This window comes from Cherax quadricarinatus, chromosome 44 (genome assembly GCF_038502225.1).
Source record: "Cherax quadricarinatus isolate ZL_2023a chromosome 44, ASM3850222v1, whole genome shotgun sequence".
In the NCBI taxonomy this organism is placed as follows: Eukaryota; Metazoa; Arthropoda; class Malacostraca; order Decapoda; family Parastacidae; genus Cherax; species Cherax quadricarinatus.
Genome location: NC_091335.1, coordinates 5,365,689 through 5,393,050, shown reverse-complemented (window position 1 = coordinate 5,393,050; position 27,362 = coordinate 5,365,689). Strand labels below are relative to the sequence as shown.

At 40.3% G+C, this 27,362-nt stretch overlaps 1 protein-coding gene across 2 annotated transcripts in view; it reads left to right on the top strand.

Moving 5' to 3' along the window:
• LOC128697490 (condensin-2 complex subunit H2) overlaps window positions 1–14,530 on the top strand; it is a 72,317-nt gene extending 57,787 nt beyond the window's left edge. For both annotated transcript variants that reach the window (XM_070094028.1, XM_070094027.1), the window contains exons 14-15: window positions 3,224–3,366; window positions 8,327–14,530. In XM_070094028.1, coding sequence (XP_069950129.1) covers window positions 3,224–3,366; window positions 8,327–8,504 — 321 coding nt within the window. In that variant the 3' untranslated portion in view covers window positions 8,505–14,530. The remainder of the gene's footprint in view (window positions 1–3,223; window positions 3,367–8,326) is intronic.
• Window positions 14,531–27,362: the final 12,832 nt, after the last annotated feature.

The window sequence follows — 27,362 nt, the reverse complement described above, 5'->3', positions numbered from 1 at the left end:
TTTTACTGGGAAAAAATTTCCCTCTTTCCTACATACTCTAACTTGAGCCTCACTATCCTCGTAAAAACTCTTCACTGCTTTCAGTAACCTACCTCCTACACCATACACTTGCAACATCTGCCACATTGCCCCCCTATCCACCCTGTCATACGCCTTTTCCAAATCCATAAATGCCACAAAGACCTCTTTAGCCTTATCTAAATACTGTTCACTTATATGTTTCACTGTAAACACCTGGTCCACACACCCCCTACCTTTCCTAAAGCCTCCTTGTTCATCTGCTATCCTATTCTCCGTCTTACTCTTAATTCTTTCAATTATAACTCTACCATACACTTTACCAGGTACACTTAACAGACTTATCCCCCTATAATTTTTGCACTCTCTTTTATCCCCTTTGCCTTTATACAAAGGAACTATGCATGCTCTCTGCCAATCCCTAGGTACCTTACCCTCTTCCATACATTTATTAAATAATTGCACCAACCACTCCAAAACTATATCCCCACCTGCTTTTAACATTTCTATCTTTATCCCATCAATCCCGGCTGCCTTACCCCCTTTCATTTTACCTACTGCCTCACGAACTTCCCCCACACTCACAACTGGCTCTTCCTCACTCCTACAAGATGTTATTCCTCCTTGCCCTATACACGAAATCACAGCTTCCCTATCTTCATCAACATTTAACAATTCCTCAAAATATTCCTTCCATCTTCCCAATACCTCTAACTCTCCATTTAATAACTCTCCTCTCCTATTTTTAACTGACAAATCCATTTGTTCTCTAGGCTTTCTTAACTTGTTAATCTCACTCCAAAAACTTTTTCTTATTTTCAACAAAATTTGTTGATAACATCTCACCCACTCTCTCATTTGCTCTCTTTTTATATTGCTTCACCACTCTCTTAACTTCTCTCTTTTTCTCCATATACTCTTCCCTCCTTGCATCACTTCTACTTTGTAAAAACTTCTCATATGCTAACTTTTTCTCCCTTACTACTCTCTTTACATCATCATTCCACCAATCGCTCCTCTTCCCTCCCGCACCCACTTTCCTGTAACCACAAACTTCTGCTGAACACTCTAACACTACATTTTTAAACCTACCCCATACCTCTTCGACCCCATTGCCTATGCTCTCATTAGCCCATCTATCCTCCAATAGCTGTTTATATCTTACCCTAACTGCCTCCTCTTTTAGTTTATAAACCTTCACCTCTCTCTTCCCTGATGCTTCTATTCTCCTTGTATCCCATCTACCTTTTACTCTCAGTGTAGCTACAACTAGAAAGTGATCTGATATATCTGTGGCCCCTCTATAAACATGTACATCCTGAAGTCTACTCAACAGTCTTTTATCTACCAATACATAATCCAACAAACTACTGTCATTTCGCCCTACATCATATCGTGTATACTTATTTATCCTCTTTTTCTTAAAATATGTATTACCTATAACTATTATGTGGATTAAAGTAAAGGTTGGATGCGAGAAGTGGGTTATAATAAGCGTGTATGCACCTGGAGAAGAGAGGAATGCAGAGGAGAGAGTGAGATTTTGGGAGATGTTAAGTGAATGTATAGGAGCCTTTGAACCAAGTGAGAGAGTAATTGTGGTAGGGGACATGAATGCTAAAGTAGGAGAAACTTTTAGAGAGGGTGTGGTAGGTAAGTTTGGGGTGCCAGGTGTAAATGATAATGGGAGCCGTTTGATTGAACTTTGTATAGAAAGGGGTTTAGTTATAGGTAATACATATTTTAAGAAAAAGAGGATAAATAAGTATACAAGATATGATGTAGGGCGTAATGACAGTAGTTTGTTGGATTATGTATTGGTAGATAAAAGACTGTTGAGTAGACTTCAGGATGTACATGTTTATAGAGGGGCCACAGATATATCAGATCACTTTCTAGTTGTAGCTACACTGAGAGTAAAAGGTAGATGGGATACAAGGAGAATAGAAGCATCAGGGAAGAGAGAGGTGAAGGTTTATAAACTAAAAGAGGAGGCAGTTAGGGTAAGATATAAACAGCTATTGGAGGATAGATGGGCTAATGAGAGCATAGGCAATGGGGTCGAAGAGGTATGGGGTAGGTTTAAAAATGTAGTGTTAGAGTGTTCAGCAGAAGTTTGTGGTTACAGGAAAGTGGGTGCGGGAGGGAAGAGGAGCGATTGGTGGAATGATGATGTAAAGAGAGTAGAGGTTTTGTGTGCGAGGGGCTTGGACTTCCAGCAGGCATGCGTGAGCGTTTGATAGGAGTGAATGGAGACAAATGGTTTTTAATACTTGATGTGCTGTTGGAGTGTGAGCAAAGTAACATTTATGAAGGGGTTCAGGGAAACCGGCAGGCCGGACTTGAGTTCTGGAGATGGGAAGTACAGTGCCTGCACTCTGAAGGAGGGGTGTTAATGTTGCAGTTTAAAAACTGTAGTGTAAAGCACCCTTCTGGCAAGACAGTGATGGAGTGAATGATGGTGAAAGTTTTTCTTTTTCGGGCCACCCTGCCTTGGTGGGAATCGGCCAGTGTGATAATAAGATAATAAAATATTAAAGGTAGTAGGCTGGTAGACAGCAACCACCCAGGGAGGTACTACCGTCCTGCCAAGTGAGTGTAAAACGAAAGCCTGTATTTGTTTTACATGATGGTAGGATTGCTGGTGTCCTTTTTTCTGTTTCATAAACATGCAAGATTTCAGGTACGTCTTGCTACTTCTACTTACACTTAGGTCACACTGCACATACATGTACAAGCATATATATACATACCCCTGTGGGTTTTCTTCTTTTTTCTTTCTAGTTCTTGTTTATTTTGTCTCATCTCCATGGGGAAGTGGAACAGAATTCTTCCTCCATAAGCCATGCGTGTTGTAAGAGGCAACTAAAATGCCAGGAGCAAGGGCTAAACCCTTTTCCTGTATATATATTACTAAATGTAAAGGGAGAAACTTTAATTTTTCCTTTTGGGCCACCCCGCCTCAGTGGGATATGGCCGGTTTGTTGAAAGAAGAAGATATACATGTACTTTCTTTCTTTCAACAAACCGGCCGTATCCCACCAAGGCTGGGTAGCCCAAAAAGAAAAAGAAAAGTTTCTCTTTTCAAACCTAGTAACCTGTACAGGAGAAGGGGTTACTAGCCCCTTGCTCAAGAAAACATACATATATATATATATTTTTTAACAAGATGGCCATCTGTAATTTTATATTTACTTTCTTTCAGGCTAATACATACAACATAGAATTGAGTGAAGCAGAACCAGGGGACTTGGCCATGGACTGTCTTGAATTAACACTTCTCTCTCGAGTGCGTCACCATGAAGAGCTGGAAGATTATTCAGCACCCTCTCAAGCTTCCCCTCCTTCGTAAGTGTAGTACATTATTTCAGTCTTTAAGTGTTTGTGTGTTTCAAAATTAAAATGGATTTTCTTCCTTTCACACTTCTCGAACTACTGCATTGGAAAATAATGTTATTTTTCTGTTGTGGGACCCCAGAGTGCCGACATGGAATATCCCACACATCATTCATGCCCATACTTGCCTCTGGACATCAGTATGATCTGTACCTATGCTCTGTGCTCAGTAATGACCACCTTTACCTCTGGTCACCATGCTTTCTCATTATGATCATCCCCTGAAATTCCCAGAGCATTTCAAAGGAAAATGTTTTGTCATAGAATTTGCCATAGAAATGATGAGGGGAAAAAGGACGAGTGGTGCGTTGAGGTATATGTGGAAACAAAAAACGTTATCTATGGAGGCAAAGAAGGGAATGTATGAAAGTATAGTAGTACCAACGTTCTTATATGAGTGTAAAGCTTGGGTTGTAAATGCTGCAGCGAGGAGGCGGTTGGAGGCAGTGGAAATGTCCTGTCTAAGGGCAATGTGTGGTGTAAATATTATGCAGGAAATTCGGAGTGTGGAAATTAGAAGGTGTGGAGTTAATAAAAGTATTAGTCAGAGGGCTGAAGAGGGGTTGTTGAGGTGGTTTGGTCATTTAGAGAGAATGTATCAAAGTAGAATGACATGGAGAGCATGTAAATCTGTAGGGGAAGGAAGGCGGGGTAGGGGTCGTCCTCAAAAAGGTTGGAAGGAGGGGGTAAAGGAGATTTTGTGGGCTAGGGGCTTGGACTTCCAGCAAGCATGCATGAGCGTGTTATATAGGAGATTCACTCCTGTCGAATGCGCTCATGCATGAATGGTATTTGGGACCTGACGAGCTGTTGGAGTGTGAACAGGGTAATATTTAGTGAAGGGATTCAGGGAAACCGGTTATTTTTATATAGCCAGACTTGAGTCCTGGAAATGGGAAGTACAATGCCTGCACTTTAAATGAGGGGTTTGGGATATTGGCAGTTTGGAGGGATATGTTGTGTATCTTTATATGTATATGCTTCTAAACTGTTGTATTCTGGGCACCTCTGCAAAAATAGTGATTATGTGTGAGTGAGGTGAAAGTGTTGAATGATGATGAAAGTATTTTCTTTTTGGGGATTTTCTTTCTTTTTGGGTCACCCTGCCTCGGTGGGAGATGGCCCACTTGTTAAAAAAATATATATATATACATATTTATATAGCCGGACTTGAGTACTGGAAATGGGAAGTACAATGCCTGCACTTTAAGAGGAGGGGTTTGGGATATTGGCATTTTGGAGGGATTATCATTTATTATTATTTTTTTATTAACACATCAGCTGATTCCCACCAAGGCAGGGTGGCTCGAAAAAGAAAAACTTTCATCATCATTCACTCCATCACTGTCTTGCCAGAGGGGTGATTTACACTACAGTTATAAAACTGCAACATTAACACCCCTCCTTCAGAGTGTAGACACTGTACTTCCCATCTCCAGGACTGAAGTCCGGCCTGCCGGTTTCCCTGAATCCCTTCATAAATGTTACTTTGCTCACACTCCAACAGCGCATCAAGTATTAAAAACCATTTGTCTCTATTCATTTCTATCAAATACACTCATGCATGCTTGCTGGAAGTCCAAGCTCCTCGCACACAAAACCTCCTTTACCCCCTCCCTCCAAACCTTCCTAAGCCAACCCCTACCCCACCTTCCCTCCACTACAGATTTATGCAGTCTCAAAGTCATTCTGTTTTGTTCCATTCTCTCTGTATGTCTGAACCACCTCAACAACCCCTCCCCAGCTCTCTGGAAAATAATTTTGGTATTCCCACACCTTCTCCTAATTTCCGAACTACGAATTCTCTGCATTATATTCACATCACACATTGCCCTCAGACATGACATCTCCACTGCCTCCAGCCATCTCCTCGTTGCAACATTCATCACCCATACTTCACACTCATACAAGAGTGTTGGTACACTTACACTCTCATACATTCCTGCCTCACGAAATCGTAATGACACAATTGCAAACAAACCATACCACATGCAGGGATAGAACCCGCGATCAGAGAGTCTGAAAACTTCAGACCATCGCGTTAGCCACTGGACCAGCTTCCACGGACAAAGTTCTGTCTCCACAGACTCCTAAGTGCACCACTCACCCTTTTCCCCTCATCAGTTCTGTGATCCACCTCATCCTTCATAGACCCATCTGCTGACACGTCCACTCCCAGATATCTGAATGCATTCATCTCCTCCATACTCTCTCCCTCCAATCTGATATCCAGTCCTTTGTCACCTAATCTTTTTGTTACCTTCATAACCTTACTCTTTTCTATATTCACTTTTAATTTTCTTCTTTTACATCCCCTACCAAATTCATCCACCAACCTCTGCAACTTCTCTTCAGAATCTCCGAAAAGCACAGTGTCATCAGCAAAGAGTAACTGTGACAACTCCCACTTTGTGTTTGATTCTTTATCTTTTAACTCCACACCTCTTGCCAAGACCCTAGCATTCACTTCTCTTACAACCCCATCTATAAATATATTGAACAACCACGGTGACATCACACATCCTTGTCTAAAGCCTACTTTTACTGGGAAATAATCTCCCTCTCTCCTACATACTCTAACCCGAGCCTCACTATCCTTGTAAAAACTCTTCACTGCTTTCAGTAACCTACCTCCTATACCATACACCTGCAACATCTGCCACATTGCCCTCCTATCCACCCTGTCATATGCCATTTATATATCCATAAATGCCACAAAAACCTCTTTACCTTTATCTAAATACTGTTCACCTGTATGTATCACTGTAAATACTTGGTCTACACACCCCTTACCTTTCCTAAAGCCTCCTTGTTCATCTGCTATCCTACTCTCTGTATTACTCTTAACTCTTTCAATAATAACTCTACCATGCACTTTACCAGACTTATTCCCCTATAATTTTTCACTCTCTTTTATCTTCTCAGTCAAAACCCAACCATAGGATTTCGTTTAAAATGGGGTCATTGGATTTTCCATATCCACATTTCTCTTTGTATATGATATTTCTTATCAACCTCAATATTAAAATGGTTGGAGCAATACAGGTCTTCCTCAACATTCGCGAGGGTTAGGGGATCAAGAGCCTTGCGAATGTTGAAAAACCGTGAATGTTTGGTGCCCCAATATATTGTAGGGAAATGTATTACAATACTGCTTCCTTAACTTGTTGAATCATGAATAATCATAAAATACATGAAAACGTCGTAAATTGTACTAAATATATACATGTTATGCTTTAATAACGTATGTTATTTAATAACATGTATGTTAATAACATGTATGTTATTAAATACCACAGACTCCTCCAATGCCTCCACCACTGCGAGTCCCTACTACCCTCCCTCCGACCCCCGCAACTGGCAGCCAGCCCTCCCACCACTCAGTGTGGTGAGTGTTTTGTTTGTTCATTATTTGCTATTAAACTACAGAATAAATAATGTAAACCCATTCATGACTGCATATTGGAATGGCTATTAGGAAAGGTATTAGACAGTGACATCATGTGTTTACTCTTGAACACAGCAAAGAATCGAACATTTCTGCTACAGCTAATAATAACAATAGTAATAATAATAATAATAATAATAATAATAATAATAATAAATACGATATAATTGAAGAAGGAAATTGTACAAAAATACGAAGGAGTGGTTGACACATCGTCGGTGTGACTTTGTTTATGCTGGAGTGAACATTAGTCTCCCTGCTCTTCCAAACATTTCACAATAATTCAGCAGCTGAGGCAGTGGTATTTAATAACATATATGTTACAAATAATAATAGTACATGTTATTATTAATAACATGTATTATTATTATTAACATGTATGTATTTAATAACATACATGTTATAAATAATAATAGTACATATTATTAATAACATGTATTATTATTAACATGTATGTTATTAAATACCATTGCCTCAATCACTGCCTCTACCACTCCAGTCACACTCAATCTACAAGCACCAAACACAATGAATTGTTGTGAAATGTTTGGAAGAGCAGGGAGACTAATGTTTACTCCAGCATAAACAAAGTCACACTGACGATGTGTCAACCACTCCCTCGTATTTTTGTACAATTTCCTTCTTCAATTATATTATATTTATTATTATTATTATTATTATTATTATTATTATTATTATTATTATTATTATTATTACTATTGTTATTATGAGCTGTAGCAGAAATGTTCGATTCTTTGCTGTGTTCAAGAGTAAACACATGATGTCACCTTCCAATACCTGTCCGAATAGCCATTCCAATATGCAGTCATGAATGGGTTTACATTATTTATACTGTAGTTTAATAGCAAATAATGAACAAACAAAACACTCACCACACTGAGTGGTGGGAGGGCTGGCTGCCAGTTGCGGGGGTCGGAGGGAGGGTAGTAGGGACTCGCAGGCGGCGGGAAACTTAAATATGATTTGGCGGCTGGGAATTTGGCGGTTGGGAATTCGCGAATGTGTGAAGCCCGTGAAAGTTGAAAACATGAATGTTGAGGGAGACCTGTATTTAAAATATATGGCCTCTGAAACAAATTGAGAAGCTAATGGATATTTCTAAATATGGCCTTAGTCAAGAAGGGATCATCTCAGGTGTGTAAAGTACATTGCTTTTAACACTGTTGTTTTTAAAAAAATAATATTTTTATTATAAATCTGTCAAGTGGTATGTAAACTGCCACAAGGGTTGTTTATAATTCTTTTGGCATTAAGAAAGCAATTAGGTATTGTATTCCAGTGTATTAATTTACATCTTCACTAATGAATACAGGAAGAGTTTAGCAGGCATGGCATTTCAATTCAATCCACAACAGATACAAAAAGGTACAGGTCTTTTTTTTTTCCATTGTTAAAGAAATACAGTATTAATAGTTATATTTTCTTACAAAATGTTTATTTCAGACGAAAGGGTCGCACCAAACCGAGGCCTCGACCACATACCCCACCTGATGAACCTGGGGTCTATTCTGGGAAACCTCCACCCATCTGTGCTGACATAACACAAATTACATTAGCAGCTAATAATGTGCAACACACATCTGACAGGCATACAAAAGGTAGAATTAGGAGTAAAAGATGACCAAGATGATTGAAATTGTATTTTAAGGTCTTTTACTTAGTGAGCTACAGTGCCTTAGTTGTAGGCCATACTCGGAGTTGTATTTTTATATTGGATATATTTCTTATTGTCTCCATGGGGAAGTGGAACAGAATTCTTCCTCCGTAAGCCATGCGTGTTGTAAGAGGCGACTAAAATGCCGGGAGCAAGGGGCTAGTAACCTCTTCTCCTGTATATATTACTAAATGTAAAAGGAGAAACTTTCGTTTTTCCTTTTGGGCCACCCCGCCTCGGTGGGATACGGCCGGTGTGTTGAAAGAAGATTTCTTATTGTGGAATAAAATGTCATTCTTGCTTAAGTACAGTAAAATTTAAGTATTATACACTTTGGGATCTCATTACAAACCAAATATGGTGAACCACAGGAAATACCAGAAGTTCAGTACATTTTAAATGCACTAATGAAATCATACAGTACAAGAAATTAGTAAAACAGTGTTTTGATAAAAAACAATCAAATAGTGTATCCTATATTCTGAATGTATGCACCAGTATATATACTGTATGTAGTTTGGAATACAGATACAGCAATGGCTATGGCAGCAGTTTTATTTGAAAACAAGCCCTGGCAATAAAAATGTTTTAATTTGAAGGCTAGAGGCAGCAGAGATGCCATGTTTGAAAGCATTGTGTGATGTGAATATCATGCAGAGAATTCAGTGTAGAAATGAAAAGGCAATGTGGGGTCACTAAGGGTATAGTTAAGAGGGCTGAAGAAGGGTTGTCAAGGTGGTTCAAGGATGGGGAGGGACATATTGAGAAAGATATGGGTTGTCCCAGGAATGATTGGAGGGAGCGGGTAAAAGAGGCTTTGAGTTGTAGGACCTTGAACATCCAACAGGCTTATGAGAGCATGTTGGATAGGCACAAATGGAAATGAGTGAGTTCTAATGGATATGCTGTTGGAATATGAGCAAGGTAGCCTTTATGAATGGATTCAGGGGAAACCAGTTCAAGACAAGTCCTGGAAGTGGGAAGAGCAGTGCCTGCACTCTGAAGGAGGAGTGGGGATGTTGCAGTCAGAAGGTAATCTGATTGTGATGTCAGCACACTTCTGGAAAGACAGCAGTTGAATGAATGATGGTGAATGTGTTTTCATCATTGAGTCAATCTGCCTTGGCAGAAGATGGCTGTTGAGTTAAAAAAAAAAAATTCTTTGGGTTGTAAATGATATGGGTGATATCACCAAGCTGTGGATAACAACACTTAGGTACAGATCAGGACATATTACAGGTAATGTTTTGTTACAAGTGTGTTGTATAATAATAATTGATTACAAATACCCAGAATAATTTTTACAATATCACTTATGAAGTTCCGTGCATGAGCAACATTTTACACAGCTTAAAGATAAAAATTTTTTTTAGTAATATGTATATAGACACGAGTTACACTGTATTACCTGATATTTGTAAATAAACTTACACTGGTTGGCCATCACTAATCCATCAATCAGTAATCTGGTTCATCAGTAATCCGGCACTAATTTTTGGCTAGCATAATTTCAAATTTCCAGGGTCGCCACAACTACCTGCCACTGCTATTGGGTGGCACTACTTGCCGCATAAGTCATTCCAATTTCTTTTTCTCCATTTATTTTTATAACCTGCTCACTTTTAGCCCTAGCCATGGTTCCAACGAATAAAACAAATGATTCTCATTGTGTAAAGCACATACACCTTACTTTGTCCAAAAAAGATAAGGTGGCTTTGAAGCCACTGTCGATTGCAACTTTGCTGTGTATTTTTGTATGGTTTTTATGGTTGTATTCTCATTTTTTGGGTCTCATTGATAGAATGGAAGATATATTACAGAAATAGATATAATTTTGATTGGTTACACAATGGAAAGTACCTTGTTATGAATGGTTTTGAAAACCGACAAGTTGAAGAATTGAGACACTTATGCAACATATGGGAATCTTTATTGAAGAAATGTTTCGCCACACAGTGGCTTCATCAGTCCAGTGCAAAGTAGAAATGGGTAAGGAGAGGAGGAGTTTGAGGTAATCAGTCCCTCGACCTGGAATCGATGTGTTCAGTCCATCACTCTTGTAGGAAGTACAGCATGGGGCCAGAGAGGTGGCTTATATACTGTCAGATGAGTCGAAGCAGGAGACGGGATCACAGTGGGACCTGCCACTAGTGTAAGTAGGTCTTCGTCCAAAGGTTGGACAAGCTTTGAAGTCTTTGTACCAAGATACCATGATGTTGCAGTGTCTGACAGATGTGATGAATGGTTTTGAAAACCGACAAGTTGAAATTGAGCTCAAAGTAGTGGAAATGTTTGATTTTTGCCAACGTTCAAGAGTAAACGATACGTGTCCAACTGGCAGGTCTAATACAGTCACAAATGGGTTGACATTATTTATACAATTATTATGATAATGCAGTAGTCTGTATAACACTAAATCTTCTGCTTTTTGTGTGAATAAAAATTCAAAATGGAAAGCAAGTGTAATATAAGAGGGGCCTGGAGATGTGACTAATGAACAGAGAAAATGTTATTTTAGTGCCAGGAATGTCTGCATTGTTTATTCTGGACCCTATTTTGAAATTTGTGTGAAATTAGCCAAATTACCAATTTCTGACCACTTTATTGGGTAGTTGAAATAGGTAAATGGGCAGTTTCTTGTACTCAATTGACAAAATAGAAGGAATACTAATGAAATAGCTATGAGTTTGGTAGACTGGAACAATGGAATGGACCAAAAATAGGGCATAAAGCGGGTGAAATTGCCAGTGCGTAAATATTGCTGATCGGTTGAAATGTATTCTAACCTAACCACTCTGTAATCCGTCAAAATCATTAATCCAGCACCCTACAGGTCCTGATGATGCCGAATTAGTGATGGTCAACCTGTAATAGAAACTGATATATGTAAATAAAATAAGAACAACATTAGCATATTTACTTAACCCTTAAACTGGGCTCAATAAAAATATACTGCTGTGCAGTCAACTCAGCAAAGCATAAATTTACACACAAATCTTAGCAGGTTAAATCAAAATACCAAGTAACGATTTATATTGGTTCAGCATCTTTGCATTTGTGTGCCAGGTTTATATTTAGCCATAAAGTCTCATGGTAAGACAGAACAGATGTTCAATATCTGGGAGCCACAGTGTGAACATTATTGGGATGAATAAAACAATCATGTTATACTGTATATGATGCATATCCCAAATCATATTTTTATATAAAAAGTAAATTATACACAACTGAAATGCATGTAAATATACTATATTCATGTTTGCTGCTTACTGAGTACTGTGGCCCCCCACAGTTATGGTGTATTGTTCAGATAGAGCAAATAAAATATATATTTCATAGTACTATTCATCTATCAATACCATGAGCTCTTTGACTGGCAAGTATTACATTTTCTTTGTTTCACAAACTACCACAGTGAAACATCAAATGATAAAACATGAATTGTGCATAAATACATATTTAGACATACAGTAAACCCTTGATAAAATAGACTAATAGAAGGAAAGGATTGTCCAAGTATCCTTTCGATCAAAACACAACCTCTCTTCACTTAGCGACGTACTCGTTTACCGACTCCTCGGACTTGCAGCAGTCTCTCTGACCAGTATTCATACTTAAATAATGTATATTAGGGCTGATTTCCTCTTATTCTGTTTATTTCAGTATACAGTACATTACTGTATAAACATTTAAAAATATACCAAAAATGTTATAAATGGTGCAAGGGTGACATTAAAACAATATGAAAGATGGTTGACACACTCACTACCATTATAGTATGCTCCTCACTTAGTGACGAATTCGTTTAACAATGTGATCTTAGGAACGGAACTCCGTCGTTAAGTGAGAAGAGGCTGTAATGTTAAATCAGAATAACAATAAAAATAAAATGCACTAAGGCACTCTACACCTAATAGTGTACACAGTTTACAGATACAGTGTACTGCAATAAACACTGAAAATAAGGAAGATAAATGTACAATTTTACCAATGAATTTTGCCCATAAATTTAAAAGTTCTAGGTAGTAGGTTGGTAGACAGCAATTGCCCAGGGAGGTACTACCATCCTGCCAAGTGAGTGTAAAATGGAAGCCTGTACTTGTTAGAGTGTTCAGCAGAAGTGTGTGGTTACAGGAAAGTGGGTGTGGAAGGGAAGAGGAGCGATTGGTGGAATGATGATGTAAAGAGAGTAGTAAGGGAGAAAAAGTTAGCATATGAGAAGTTTTTACAAAGTAGAAGTGATGCAAGGAGGGAAGAATATATGGAGAAAAAGAGAGTGGTGAAGCAATGTAAAAAGAGAGCAAATGAGAGAGTGGGTGAGATGTTATCAACAAATTTTGTTGAAAATAAGAAAAAGTTTTGGAGTGAGATTAACAAGTTAAGGAAGCCTAGAGAACAAATGGATTTGTCAGTTAAAAATAGAGAGTTATTAAATGGAGAGTTAGAGGTATTGGGAAGATGGAGGGAATATTTTGAGGAATTGTTAAATGTTGATGAAGATAGGGAAGCTGTGATTTCGTGTATAGGGCAAGGAGGAATAACATCTTGTAGGAGTGAGGAAGAGCCAGTTGTGAGTGTGGGGGAAGTTCATGAGGCAGTAGGTAAAATGAAAGGGGGTAAGGCAGCCGGGATTGATAGGATAAAGATAGAAATGTTAAAAGCAGGTGGAGATATAGTTTTGGAGTGGTTGGTGTAATTATTTAATAAATGTATGGAAGAGGGTAAGGTACCTAGGGATTGGCAGAGAGCATGCATAGTTCCTTTGTATAAAGGCAAAGGGGACAAAAGAGAGTGCAAAAATTATAGGGGGATAAGTCTGTTGAGTATACCTGGTAAAGTGTATGGTCGAGTTATTATTGAAAGAATTAAGAGTAAGATGGAGAATAGGATAGCAGATGAACAAGGAGGCTTTAGGAAAGGTAGGGGGTGTGTGGACCAGGTGTTTACAGTGAAACATATAAGTGAACAGTATTTAGATAAGGCTAAAGAGGTTTTTGTGGCATTTATGGATTTGGAAAAGGCGTATGACAGGGTGGATAGGGGGGCAGATGTTGCAGGTGTATGGTGTAGGAGGTAGGTTACTGAAAGCAGTGAAGAGTTTTTACGAGGATAGTGAGGCTCAAGTTAGAGTATGTAGGAAAGAGAGAAATTATTTCCCAGTAAAAGTAGGCCTTAGACAAGGATGTGTGATGTCACCGTGGTTGTTTAATATATTTATAGATGGGGTTGTAAGTGAAGTAAATGCAAGGGTCTTGGCAAGAGGCGTGGAGTTAAAAGATAAAGAATCACACATAAAGTGGGAGTTGTCACAGTTGCTCTTTGCTGATGACACTGTGCTCTTGGGAGATTCTGAAGAGGAGTTGCAGAGATTGGTGGATGAATTTGGTAGGGTGTGCAAAAGAAGAAAATTAAAAGTGAATACAGGAAAGAGTAAGGTTATGAGGATAACAAAAAGATTAGGTGATGAAAGATTAGATATCAGATTGGAGGGAGAGAGTATGGAGGAGGTGAATGTATTCAGATATTTGGGAGTGGACATGTCAGCGGATGGGTCTATGAAAGATGAGGTGAATCATAGAATTGATGAGGGGAAAAGAGTGAGTGGTGCACTTAGGAGTCTGTGGAGACAAAGAACTTTGTCCTTGGAGGCAAAGAGGGGAATGTATGAGAGTATAGTTTTACCAACGCTCTTATATGGGTGTGAAGCATGGGTGATGAATGTTGCAGCGAGGAGAAGGCTGGAAGCAGTGGAGATGTCATGTCTGAGGGCAATGTGTGGTGTGAATATAATGCAGAGAATTCGTAGTTTGGAAGTTAGGAGGAGGTGCAGGATTACCAAAACTGTTATCCAGAGGGCTGAGGAAGGGTTGTTGAGGTGGTTTGGACATGTAGAGAGAATGGAGCAAAACAGAGTGACTTCAAGAGTGTATCAGTCTGTAGTGGAAGGAAGGCGGGGTAGGGGTCGGCCTAGGAAAGGCTGGAGGGAGGGGGTAAAGTAGGTTTTGTGTGCGAGGGACTTGGACTTCCAGCAGGCATGTGTGAGCGTGTTTGATAGGAGTGAATGGAGACAAATGGTTTTTAATACTTGACATGCTGTTGGAGTGTGAGCATAGTATCATTTATGAAGGGGTTCAGGGAAACCGGCAGGCCGGACTTGAGTCCTGGAGATGCGAAGTACAGTGCCTGCACTCTGAAGGAGGGGTGTTAATGTTGCAGTTTAAACTGTAGTGTAAAGCACCCTTCTGGCAAGACAGTGATGGAGTGAATGATGGTGAAAGTTTTTCTTTTTCGGGCCACCCTGCCTTGGTGGGAATCGGCCAGCGTGATAATAAAAAAAAAATACTTGTATTACATGATAGGATTGCTGGTGTCTTTTCTGTCTCATAAACATGCAAAATTTCAGCTATGTCTTGCTCCTACTTACACTTAGGTAACACTACACATATATGTACAAGCATATATATATACACACCCCTCTGGGTTTTCTACTTTCTTGCTAGTTCTTGTTCTTGTTTATTTCCACTTATCTCCATTGGGAAGTGGAACAATTCTTCCTCCATGAGCCATGCGTGTTGTAAGAGGCGGCTAAAATGCTGAGAGCAAGGGGCTAGTAACCCCTTCTCCTGTGTAAATTACTAAATTTAAAAAGAAACTTTTGCTTTTCTTTTTGGGCCACCCTGCCTCGGTGGAATATGGCCAGTTTGTTGAAAGAAAAAGAAATTTAAGTTAAAAGTATTATATTGAGGGTTTACTGTGTATATTTTATTCATATTGAACATATATATTTTGATGCAATGCAAGATTATGCCAACTTCCATTACTAGGCTTCAAGCAACATACTTCAACCTTTGGAAGGTAATCAGTCATTATTCAAGTTAATTTTTTCTAATTATATTCTATTTTGCAGGATCTGTAATCCTGTAAGAAAAAAATCTGACCACAGCAGGGCTCTCATGCACAGTTTAAGGGTTAATTAGCTAATGAAGATTTACTTGTCACATCCTACATATTCAAGTGTGGGTTATAGCCAGTGACTTAGTTGGGACTGTGAAAAAGGGACTTCACTTTGTGCCACTAATATTAATGTTATTTTTCAGTCCTGTCTTTACTACTGATGCTACCATTATTGCTGATACTACTGTGACTGTAAAGACCTTTTTGAGTGGTCCAGCCCTCAAGACTGCATTGTGTTTTTTGTCCTTGCTCATTGTCTTAATCACAACTGTACTGTGTGGCTCTCTATAACTTCCGAGTCTAGCACTTTTACATGAAGATAATACTAATTCTCCTTAAAACACACACTTCTACAATCCCTTTCAACCTTGCTGTGCATCATTGACAGGGAAGTTACTTGATACTGGCAGGGTCTCCTGGTCCAAGGAATTGAACCTGCTGTTCCTTTGGATTGAATCTGAATGCCTCCCATTCCCATTGCACTGTTTGACCCCCATAGGTAGGTGAGTGCATGCTTAGCACTGAATGACTCGCATAGGTTTAGGACTTTTAATTAATACTGTACTACTGTATAATAGTATGGCACATAATTGGTTATTTGAACTATGTGTATTGTTTGTAATAGCAATAAAAGGAAATGTTATCAAATTATTCTATTCATATGGAAGTGCTAAATCCATAGTGGTCATGCAGCACCTGGTGAATGGGAGGTTAATCATGTTTGATCCAAGGAAGGGAGGATAGCTCCAATTCCTTGGATCAAGAGTCCTTCACTGGCATCAAGGCACCCCCTTGAAGGCTTTTATAATATATAGAAAGCATTCAGGTACATTCTTTGCCTTTAGTGGTATAGATACTCTTGCACTACTAAAATTTATTATGCAATAAAATTTTATTCTACGGCAGAAACATACTGTATGTCTGAGATACATTAAAGCTAAAGAAGCTTAAACAGCCATCCGTACAAATTCAAAGGATTCAATATTTACCCGTTTTGATTATTCAGTGTTATAACTAACTAGCAATCCACAAATAATATTGGTCACTGAAAGGCTTTCTGCCAGTATCCATTTTTTGACAGTTGTCACTCGACCTCTAAATTGAAAACTAACCATAAGATTTTAAAACTGTAGATGGGACATAAGCAAATGGCAACAGCAAGTAAGAGAGAGGTGAATGTGTATAAACTAAGGGAGGAGGAAGTTAGGGCGAGATATAAGCAGCTATTGGTAGAAAGGTGGACTAATGCAAGTATGAGTAGTGGGGGGAGTTGAAGAGGGTTGGGATAGTTTTAAAAATGCAGTATTAGAATGTGGGGCAGAAGTTTGTGGTTATAGGAGGGTGGGTGCAGGGGGAAAGAGGAGTAATCGGTGGAATGATGAAGCAAAGGGTGTGATAAAAGAGAAAAAGGTAGCTTATGAGAGGTTTTTACAAAGCAGACATGTTATAAGGAGAGCAGGGTATACGGAGAGGAAAAGAAAGGTGAAGAGAGTGCAAAGGGAGAGCAGATGAGAGTGGGAGAGGCACTCGCAAGAAAATTTGCTGAAAATAAGAACAAATTTTGGAGTGAGATAAGCAAGTTAAGAAAGCCTAGGGACCAAATGGATTTGTCAGTTAAAAACAGAGTAGGGGAGTTAGTAGATGGGGAGCTGGAGGTATTGGGTAGGAATATTTTGAGGAACTTTTAAATGTCGATGAAGAAAGGATAGTGAGGCTCAGGTTAGGGCATGTAAGAGAGAGGGAGATTACTTCTGGGTACAAGTAGGTCTTAGACAGGGATGTGTAATGTCACCATGTTGTTTAATATATTTATAGATGGGGTTGTAAAAGAAGTAAATGCTTGGGTATTGGGGAGAGGAGTGGGATTAAATTATGGGGAATCAAGTACAAAATGGGAGTTGACACAGTTACTTTTTACTGATGATACTGTGCTTATAGGAGATTCTAAAGAAAAGTTGCAAAGGTTAGTGGACAAGTTTGGGAGGGTGTGTAAAGGTAGAAAGTTGAAAGTGACCATAGATAAGAGTAAGGTTATGAAGGTATCAAACAATTTAGATAAAGAAAAATTGGATATCACATTGGAGAGAGGGAGTATGGAAGAAGTGAATGTTTTCAGATATTTGGGAGTTGACTTGTCAGCAAATGGGTTTACGAAGGATGAGGTTAGCCATAGAATTGATGAAGAGAAAAAAGGTGAGTGGTGTGCTGAGGTATCTGTGGAGACAAAAAAAACATTATCTATGGAGGCAAAGAAGGGAATGTATGAAAGTATAGTAGTACCAACACTCTTATATGGGTGTGAAACTTGGGTTGTAAATGCTGCCGCAAGGAGGCGGCTGGAAGCAGTGGAGATGTCCTGTCTAGGGTCAGTGTGTGGTGTAAATATTATGCAGAGAATTCGGAGTGTGGAAATTAGGAGGTGTGGAGTTAATATAAGTATTAGCCAGAGGGCTGTTGAGGTGGTTTGGTCATTTAGAGAGAATGGATCAAAGTAGAATGACATGGAAAGCATATAAATCTATAGGGGAAGGAAGGAGGGGTAGGGGTCGTCCTCGAAAGGGTTGGAAAGAGTGGGTAAAGGAGGTTTTGTGGGCAAGGGGCTTGGACTTCCAGCAAGCGTGTTAGATAGGAGTGAATGGAGACGAATGATACTTGGGACTTGATGATCTGTTGGAGTGTGAGCAGGGTAATATTTAGTGAAGGGATTCAGGGAAACCGGTTATTTTCATATAGTCGGACTTGAGTCCTGGAAATGGGAAGTACAATGCCTGCACTTTAAAGGAGGGGTTTGGGATATTGGCAGTTTGGAGGGATATGTTGTGTATCTTTATACGTATATGCTTCTAAACTGTTGTATACTGAGCACCTCTGCAAAAACAGTGATAATGTGTGAGTGTGGTGAAAGTGTTGAATGATGATGAAAGTATTTTCTTTTTGTGGATTTTCTTTCTTTTTTGGGTCACCCTGCCTCGGTGGGAGACGGCCCACTTGTTAAAAAAAAAAAAAAACATGCAAGATTTCAGGTATGTTTTGCTGCTTCTACTTACATTTAGGTCGCACTACACATGCATGTACAAGCATATATATACACACCCTTCTGGGTTTTCTTCTATTTTTCTTACTAGTTCTTGTTCTTTATTTCCACTTATCTCCATGGGGAAGTGGAACGGAATTCTTCCTCCATAAGCCATGCGACTAAAATACCAGGAGCAAGGGGCTCGTAACCCCTTTTCCTATATATACAGTGGACCCCCGCATAGCGACCTTAATCCGTGCAAGAGGGCTGGCTGTTATGCGAAATGTTCGCTATGCGAATGAATTTTCCCCATAAGAAATAATGGAAATAAAATTAATCCGTGCAAGACACCCAAAAGTATGAAAAAAAAAATTTTTTACCACAAAAAAATGTTAATTTTAGTACACACAAACTGAAAAAGGCATGCACAATTACATGACACTTACTTTTATTGAAGATCTGGTGATGATTGATGGGATGGGAGGAGGGGAGAGAGAGTGTTAGAGTTTTGAAGGGGAATCCCCTTCCATTAGGACTTGAGGTAGCAAGTCCTTTTCTGGGGTTACTTCCCTTCTTCTTTTAATGCCACTAGGACCAGCTTCAGAGTCACTGGACTTCTTTCGCACAACATATCTGTCCATAGTGGCCTGTACCTCTCGTTCCTTTATGATTTGTCTAAAGTGGTTCACAACACTGTCATTGTAACAGTCACCAGCACGGCTTGCAATAGCTGTGTGAGGGTGATTTTCATCAAAAAAGGTTTGCACTTCAAGCCATTTTGCACACATTTCCTTAATCTTTGAAGTAGGCAATTCCTTCAATTTCTCTCTCCCCTCCTTTGAACCAGTTTCCCCAGGTCTGGCCTCTTGCTCTTGAAGTTGATCTATCAGCTCATCAGTGGTTAGTTCTTCATTGTCCTCCTCCACCAACTCTTCCACATCCTCCCCACTAACCTCCAACCCCAAGGACTTCCCCAATTCCACAATTGATTCCTCAACTGGTATACTCCTCTCAGGGTTAGCCTGAAACCCTTCAAAATCCCTTTTGTCTACACATTCTGGCCATAGTTTCTTCCAAGCAGAGTTCAAGGTTCTCTTAGTCACTCCCTCCCAAGCCTTACCTATAAGGTTTACACAATTGAGGATATTAAAGTGATCCTTCCAAAACTCTTTTAGAGTCAATCGAGTGTCTGTGGTCACTTCAAAGCACTTTTGAAACAGAGCTTTTGTGTACAGTTTCTTGAAGTTGGAAATGACCTGCTGGTCCATGGGCTGCAGGAGAGGAGTGGTATTAGGAGGCAAAAACTTCACCTTAATGAAGCTCATGTCCCCATAAAGTCGCTCTGCCACGTCTGTAGGATGACCAGGGGCATTGTCTAACACCAGGAGGCACTTAAGGTCTAATTTCTTTTCAGTTAGGTAATCTTTCACATTGGGGGCAAATGCATGGTGTTACCAGTTATAGAAAAATTCCCTAGTGACCCATGCCTTACTGTTTGCCCTCCACAGCACACACAAATTATCCTTGAGGACATTCTTTTGCCTGAACGCTCTGGGAGTTTCAGAGTGATACACTAATAAAGGCTTAACTTTGCAATCACCACTAGCATTGGCACACATCAACAAAGTAAGCCTGTCTTTCATAGGCTTATGTCCTGGGAGTGCCTTTTCCTCCTGAGTAATGTAGGTCCTGCTTGGCATTTTCTTCCAGAACAGGCCTGTTTCATCACAATTAAACACTTGTTCAGGTTTCAGTCCTTCAGTTTCTATGTACTCCTTGAATTCATGCACATATTTTTCAGCCGCTTTGTGGTCCGAACTGGCAGCCTCACCATGCCGTATCACACTATGGATGCCACTACGCTTCTTAAATCTCTCAAACCAACCTTTGCTGGCCTTAAATTCACTCACATCATCACTAGTTGCAGGCATTTTTTTAATTAAATCGTCATGCAACTTCCTAGCCTTTTCACATATGATCGCTTGAGAGACGCTATCTCCTGCTAGCTGTTTTTCATTTATCCACACCAATAAGAGTCTCTCAACATCTTCCATCACTTGCGATCTTTGTTTCGAAAACACAGTTAAACCTTTGGCAACAACAGCTTCCTTGATTGCCGTTTTCTTGCCCACAATAGAAGAGATGGTTGATTTTGGTTTCTTGTACAACCTGACCAGGTCGGTGATACGTACTCCACTTTCATACTTATCAATGATCTCTTTCTTTATTTCAATAGGAATCCTAACCCTTATTGCTGTAGGGTTGGAACTAGAAGCTTTCTTGGGGCCCATGGTCACTTATTTTCCAGAAACACCACCGAAAACACTGTAATAATACGAAATATTCCGAGTGTATGCTTGAATGTTACCGCGGAGGCTGGCTGGTAAACAATGGCACAGGCGGCACATGTGAGGCTGGCTGAGGGCGCACATTGGACGCGTCTCGGACGAAGGCCGCTGAGCGGGTTTTTGTCCACTATGCGGGGCAAAATTTTAGCGAACAAAGCGTCCGCTATGCGGATTGTCCGCTATGCAAGGCGTCCGCTATGCGGGGGTCCACTGTATATTACTAAGTGTAAAAGGAGAAACTTTCGTTTTTCCTTTTGGGTCACCCTGCCTCAGTGGGATATGGCCAGTACGTTGAAAGCAAGAAGATATACATGTATATATCAATAGCAACACTGCGACTGGCCAAGGACTTGAACCAATGTCGTTTTGGCCCGCCTCATGGTGAGCAAAAATCACATGATGTTCTAACCCACAGGACCATGAAATCCAACTAGAATCAAGCACCCAGCAGAGCTAGGTGTTCTACCTTAATCCAAGGACATACGGTGGTGTGGGTTCCTCTGAGCTAATTTCATTCTACTCCCCATTTGGTGTACTAGCCTCCACAAATAGTATTTTATATTTTTGTAACCATGAACGAGTGGTATTTAATCAGCAACACTGCAACTAGCCAAGGACTCAAACCCATATTGTTTTGGCCCACCTCGTGGTGAGTGAAAATCACATGACGCTCTAACCCACAGGACCACCAAATCCTACAAGAACCACACACCCAGCAGAGCTAGGTGATTTACCATTATCCAAGGTTTTCGTGATTTCCCTTGGATTTCGGTGGTCATACGGGACGTGGCCCCGTGCACATAAAGCCTCCCACAGATGCATTCAGAGTCAGTGTGGCATTGTTTCTCAGTGAGTGAACATTACCCTGCGAGGTAATACGAAACATTCGTAATAATACATTGTTTTTTGCTCTTGTTTATTGTGTGTGACTGCTAAATAAGCCACCATGGGCCCAAAGAAAGCTGCTAGTGCCAGCCCTTTGATAAAGAAGGCGAGAAACACAATAGAATTCAAGAAAGAACACACCAGCCAGGGTACTTCCCCACACACACACGCACCAGCCAGGGTACTTCCCCACACACACACACCAGCCAGGGTACTTCCCCACACACCAGACAGGGTAGTTTCCCACACACTAGACAGGGTACTTCCCCACACCAGCCAGGGCACTTCCCATACACCAGCCAGGGTACTTCCCCACACCAGCCAGGGTACTTCCCCACACACCAGACAGGGTACTTTCCCACACCAGCCAGGGTACTTCCCCACACACCAGCCAGGGTACTTCTCCACAAACCAACCAGGGTACTTCCCCACACACACCAGCCAGGGCACTTCCCCACACACCAGCCAGGGCACTTCCCCACACACCAGACAGCTTACTTCTTCACACACCAGCCAGAGTACTTCCCCATACCAACCAGGGCACTTCCCCACACACCAGCCAAGGTACTTCCCCACACACCAGCCAAGGTACTTCCCCACACACCAGCCAAGGCACTTCCCCACACACCAGCCAGGGTACCTCCCCACACACCAGCCAGGGTACTTCCTCACACACACCTGACAACCCTATGCCTGTTGTGGAATCTATTGTAGCTTTGGGAAAGTCCATGGGGTTGAATGTGAGTGGCCAGGATGTGGAAGAGTTGGTGGACAGCCACAGTGAAGAGCTGCAAGACCTTCATCTGGAACAGCAAACAGACCAAAGCTGAGGAAATTGCTTCAGAGGAGGAGGAAGAGAGAGGGAAGAAGGTGCCTTCTTCAGCAATTAAGGACATTTGTGTAAAGTGGAATGAGTTGCAAAGTTTTGTGGAGAAATGTTACCCTAGCAAAGCTGTTGCAGGCCGTGTCTGCAACATGTTCAATGACAATGCCTTGTCCCATTTTAGGGAAATCTTAAAGAGACGCCAGAAACAGAGCTCTCTGGAAAAAAAATTTTGTGCGACAGGGGTCCAGTGACTCTCAAGCTAGTCCTACTGCCAGTAAAAACAAAGAAGGGAAGTAACCCCTGAAAAGGACTTAGTACTTGAAATCTATGGAAGGGGATTCCCCTTCCAAACAATAATCAGTCCTCCCTGTCTTCCATACACCAACAAGAGTCTTCAGTAAAGGTAAGTGTGATGTTATTATTGCTTTATATTGATTTGTCATTCTTTTCTGTATGTAAATCGATATTTAATCTCTAAAAAAAAAATATTTTTTGTTAATACTTTTGGGCGTCTGGAACGAATTAATTGGATTTACATTATTCCTTATGGGGAAAATGGTTTTGGTCTTCGGCAGACTCTCTGGAACGGATTAATCACAGTTTAAGGGTTAATGTTAAATACTGTACGTGTATTAATATTTTTTTTTTTTTTAACAAGTTGGCCGTCTCCCACAGAGGCAGGGTGACCCAAGAAGAAAGAAAATCCCCAAAGAGAAAATACTTTCATCATCATTCAGCACTTTCACCTCACTCACACATAATCACTGTTTATGCAGAGGTGCTCAGATCACAACAGTTAGAAGCATATACATGTACATATAAAGATACACAACATATCCCTCCAAACTGCTAATACAGTGGACCCCCGCATACCGATTTTAATCCGTGCAAGAGGGCTCATTGGTATGCGAAATAATCGGTATGCGAATGAATTTTCCCCATAAGAAATAATGGAAATCAAATTAATCCGTGCAAGACACCCAAAAGTATGAAAAAAAAAATTTTACCACGTGAAATATACATTTTCCTACACACAAAGAGAAGGATACATGCACAATAGTAGAGTAGTACATGCACAGTATATATTGTGCATGTACTAGTCTACTAAATGAAGAATAAATGACACTTACCTTTATTGAAGATGCAGCAATGACTGATGAGACACTGTGTCCTGGGAGTGCCTTTTCCACCTGAGTACTGTAGGTCCTGTTTGGTATTTTCTTCCAGAACATGCCTTATCACACTGTGTATGTCACTACGATTCTTAAATCTCTCAAACCAACCTTTGCTGGCTTTAAATTCACCAATATGAGCACTAGTTCCAGGCATTTTTCCCTGTTCACCTGGGTGTTAGTCGACTGGTGTGGGTTGCATCCTGGGAGACAAGATTAAGGACCCCAATGGAAATAAGTTAGACAGTCTTCGATGACACTGACTTTTTTGGGTTATCCTGGGTGGCAAATTCTCTGGGGTTAATTGTTTCTTGGTATATTCTCAATAAGCCACACCAACAACAGTGTTACAGCAGCAGCAGACGATGCTACAGCAGCAGCAGCAGCAGACGATGCTACAGCAGCAGCAGCTGACAGTGCTAGAGCAGCAGCAGACGATGCTACAGCAGCAGCAGACGATGCTACAGCAGCAGCAGACGATGCTACAGCAGCAGCAGACGATGCTACAGCAGCAGCAGACGATGCTACAGCAGCAGCAGACGATGCTACAGCAGCAGCAGACGATGCTACAGCAGCAGCAGACGATGCTACAGCAGCAGCAGACGATGCTACAGCAGCAGCAGCAGCAGCTGACAGTGCAGCAGCAGCAGCAGCTGTACCACCAATAGTAGCGATGGTTGATTGGGGTTTATTATACAACCTGGCCAGCTCGGAGACACGCACTCCACTTTCATACTTATCAATGATCTTTTTCTTCATCTCTATAGTAATTCTCACCCTTATTGCTGTAGGGTTGGCACTAGAAGCTTTCTTGGGGCCCATGGTCACTTATTTTCCAGATAAAATCACCAAAAACACTAATAATATGAAATGTTACGATTGTATGCTTGGATGCTACCGCGGAGGCTGGCTGGTAAACAATGCCACCGGCGGAACATGTGAGGCTGGCTAAGGCGCTTATTGGACGCGTCTCGAACGAACAGCGGTGAGCGGGTTTTTAAGCGGTATGCGAGGCAAAATTTTAGCGATAAAATGTATCGGTATGCGGATTAAACGTTATGTGATGCCAACGGTATGCGGGGGTCCACTGTATTCCAAAACCCCTCCTTTAGAGTGCAGGCATTGTACTTCCCATTTTTAGGACTCAAGTCCGGTTATATAAAAATAACCAGTTTTCCTGAATCCCTTCACCCCAGGAGTCTTCTAGCAGGGCTGCATCTGCTCTTGTTGCCACCTCCCTAGTTAAGAACGATAATAAATTTGTTGAGTTAGGCATAAGAATTAACAACTGGGCGTCTACACTGCAAACTGAATTGTTTGCAATCCTAATGGCGCTAAAGCTAACCTATGACACTGAGCTTGACTCTGTCATCATTACTGATTCTATGTCATCATTGAAGGCTCTTGACTCATATAATGACTCCAACAACATGCTCATTGGGGAAGCCAGGTATAGATACTCAAAAATTAGGGACAAAGGAATTAATGTACGATTGCTATGGATCCCATCACACATTGGATTACTCCTTCATGATAAAGTTGATATGTTAGCCAAGAAGAGTACCCAGAAGGAGAATGTAGAATATAACTTTGGTATAACTGTGTCTAGCATTAGGAATAATATTAGGAGAGAAGTAAATAATGAAAATGATTGTTATAGGAATGCAGTTAGAAGCCTGAGTAGATCTATAACCCACTATGATAACATGAACGTAGATAAGTATGTTTATGGAGCAACTTGCAATGTGAACAGACTGACTGATGTTGTAGTGGCCAGGCTTAGGCTTGGTTACAAGTACTTCTGGCAGTTTGGGAGACACACAGATGATGATCAAACTAAATGTAAATTATGTGATCAGGCATATGGTCACTCTCTTGAACACTATGTGCTTAATTGTCCACTCATTGAGGAATACAGAGACAGACAGTATAATAACCTATGTGACATGTCAAGATATCTTATTAATGAAAATAAGATACCAGATATACTAAGCAAATTTCCTAAATTTGCTTGTAACAGATAAGTGAACTATAGATATGTAGATATAAATCCATATGTATTCCTGTTAACCCTTTGGGGCCTAGTTCCTAGGCCTTTTGTGTATCCATATGCTCTCGCGCTACCGTCCACAGGATGTATATGGGGTGCACAATAAACTAGCCACTTCGGTGGCAAAATCTAATCTTCACTAAATATTATATGCTGTATAGTCCTTGTGGCTTAGCGCTTCTTTTTGATTATAATAATAATTCACTAAATATTACCCTGCTCACGCTCCAACAGATTGTCAGGTCCCAAATACCATTCGTCTCCATTCATTCCTATCAAACACACTCATGCACACCTGCTGGAAAATATAATTAAGAAAAATATAATTTAATAATTTTGTAACATAAATATTAATGTAAATTCAGCAAAATTTACGCATACAATATAATACTGTATACATTTTTTAGTGCTGTAGAGAGAACACAAAGTGACCGTAGAGGAAAACATGGCTTCAGATGGTAAAATATCCCTGTACTCAGAGGCATAAGGTTTCATAGTACCCAATCTGAGAGCATTATTCATTTCTCCTTGCTGCTGATTGGGTGCTGGCCTGTGACGTATATCCAGCAGATGAGGCAAAGCATTCGCGCATCATAACTGTTTACTGTGTGTAGCTATCTCGAGTGTTTGTCCAACTTTTTTCGCATTTTTCGTTTTGTGCTCGTTTAAGCCCTAAGATGCCGCCCAAACGCCCCACACCTTTTAAGGCTTCTGGAAATAAACCTAAGCGCCAGCATGAAACCTGACTAAAAGAAGAAGACCCTCCTGAAGAGGAAGCCCCACCCGTGGAGCTGCAAATCCTCCACTTTGCTTTGCTGTGCAGTCATTATTTTCATTACCTTCATCGTACTGCACAGCTAATTCATCACCATCATCTTCAATTGGTATCATTCATTATTGGTGAGTACCTGTACATTTAACTTTACTTTTACTAAATTAAATTATTACTATATATTTACTGTACATATACCAAAGAAAACGGGGCTATATGAATTACAGTACATCGGGGTAACATCGGTATTTTACATTCTAGCACTGCAGGAGACAGCAGTACAGTACTGTACCTGGGTTTATCTTTACATTTTTTTTTTTTAAGGATGATGTATGAAGCTGAGTTTGAAGTTACAGTGTTTTGGGGGCGTATTTAAGGTTTAAACTATAAAAATAGGCATTTATAGGAATTTTTTTTTAACTGCGTCCAGAATTTGCGTTTTTTCCAAATGTAACCCCTGCGAATCTGGGGGGACTACTGTATTTCCTTCATAAGCCACGTGTCATACTATTTAGGAAATTTTAAAGTTGGGTTGCTTGAATGTGTGTGACTGTAACAATCAATTTTGATCTACATATTAGTGTTATGAATGAAAGAGGTAAATGTCTTAACACTAAGAGAAACAGGGATGGGAGGATTTCAATGGGAAAGGTTAAATCAAGTGTATCTGAAAGTAGGGCTAAAGGATAACTGGTGTTAATGTTAAATAATAACTGAAAAAAAAGGAGGGATGCAAGTGTTTAAATTCAATAATTATGTAGATTTGGATAAAGGTGGGGTTTTAAGAAAATAGGTTCTAGTA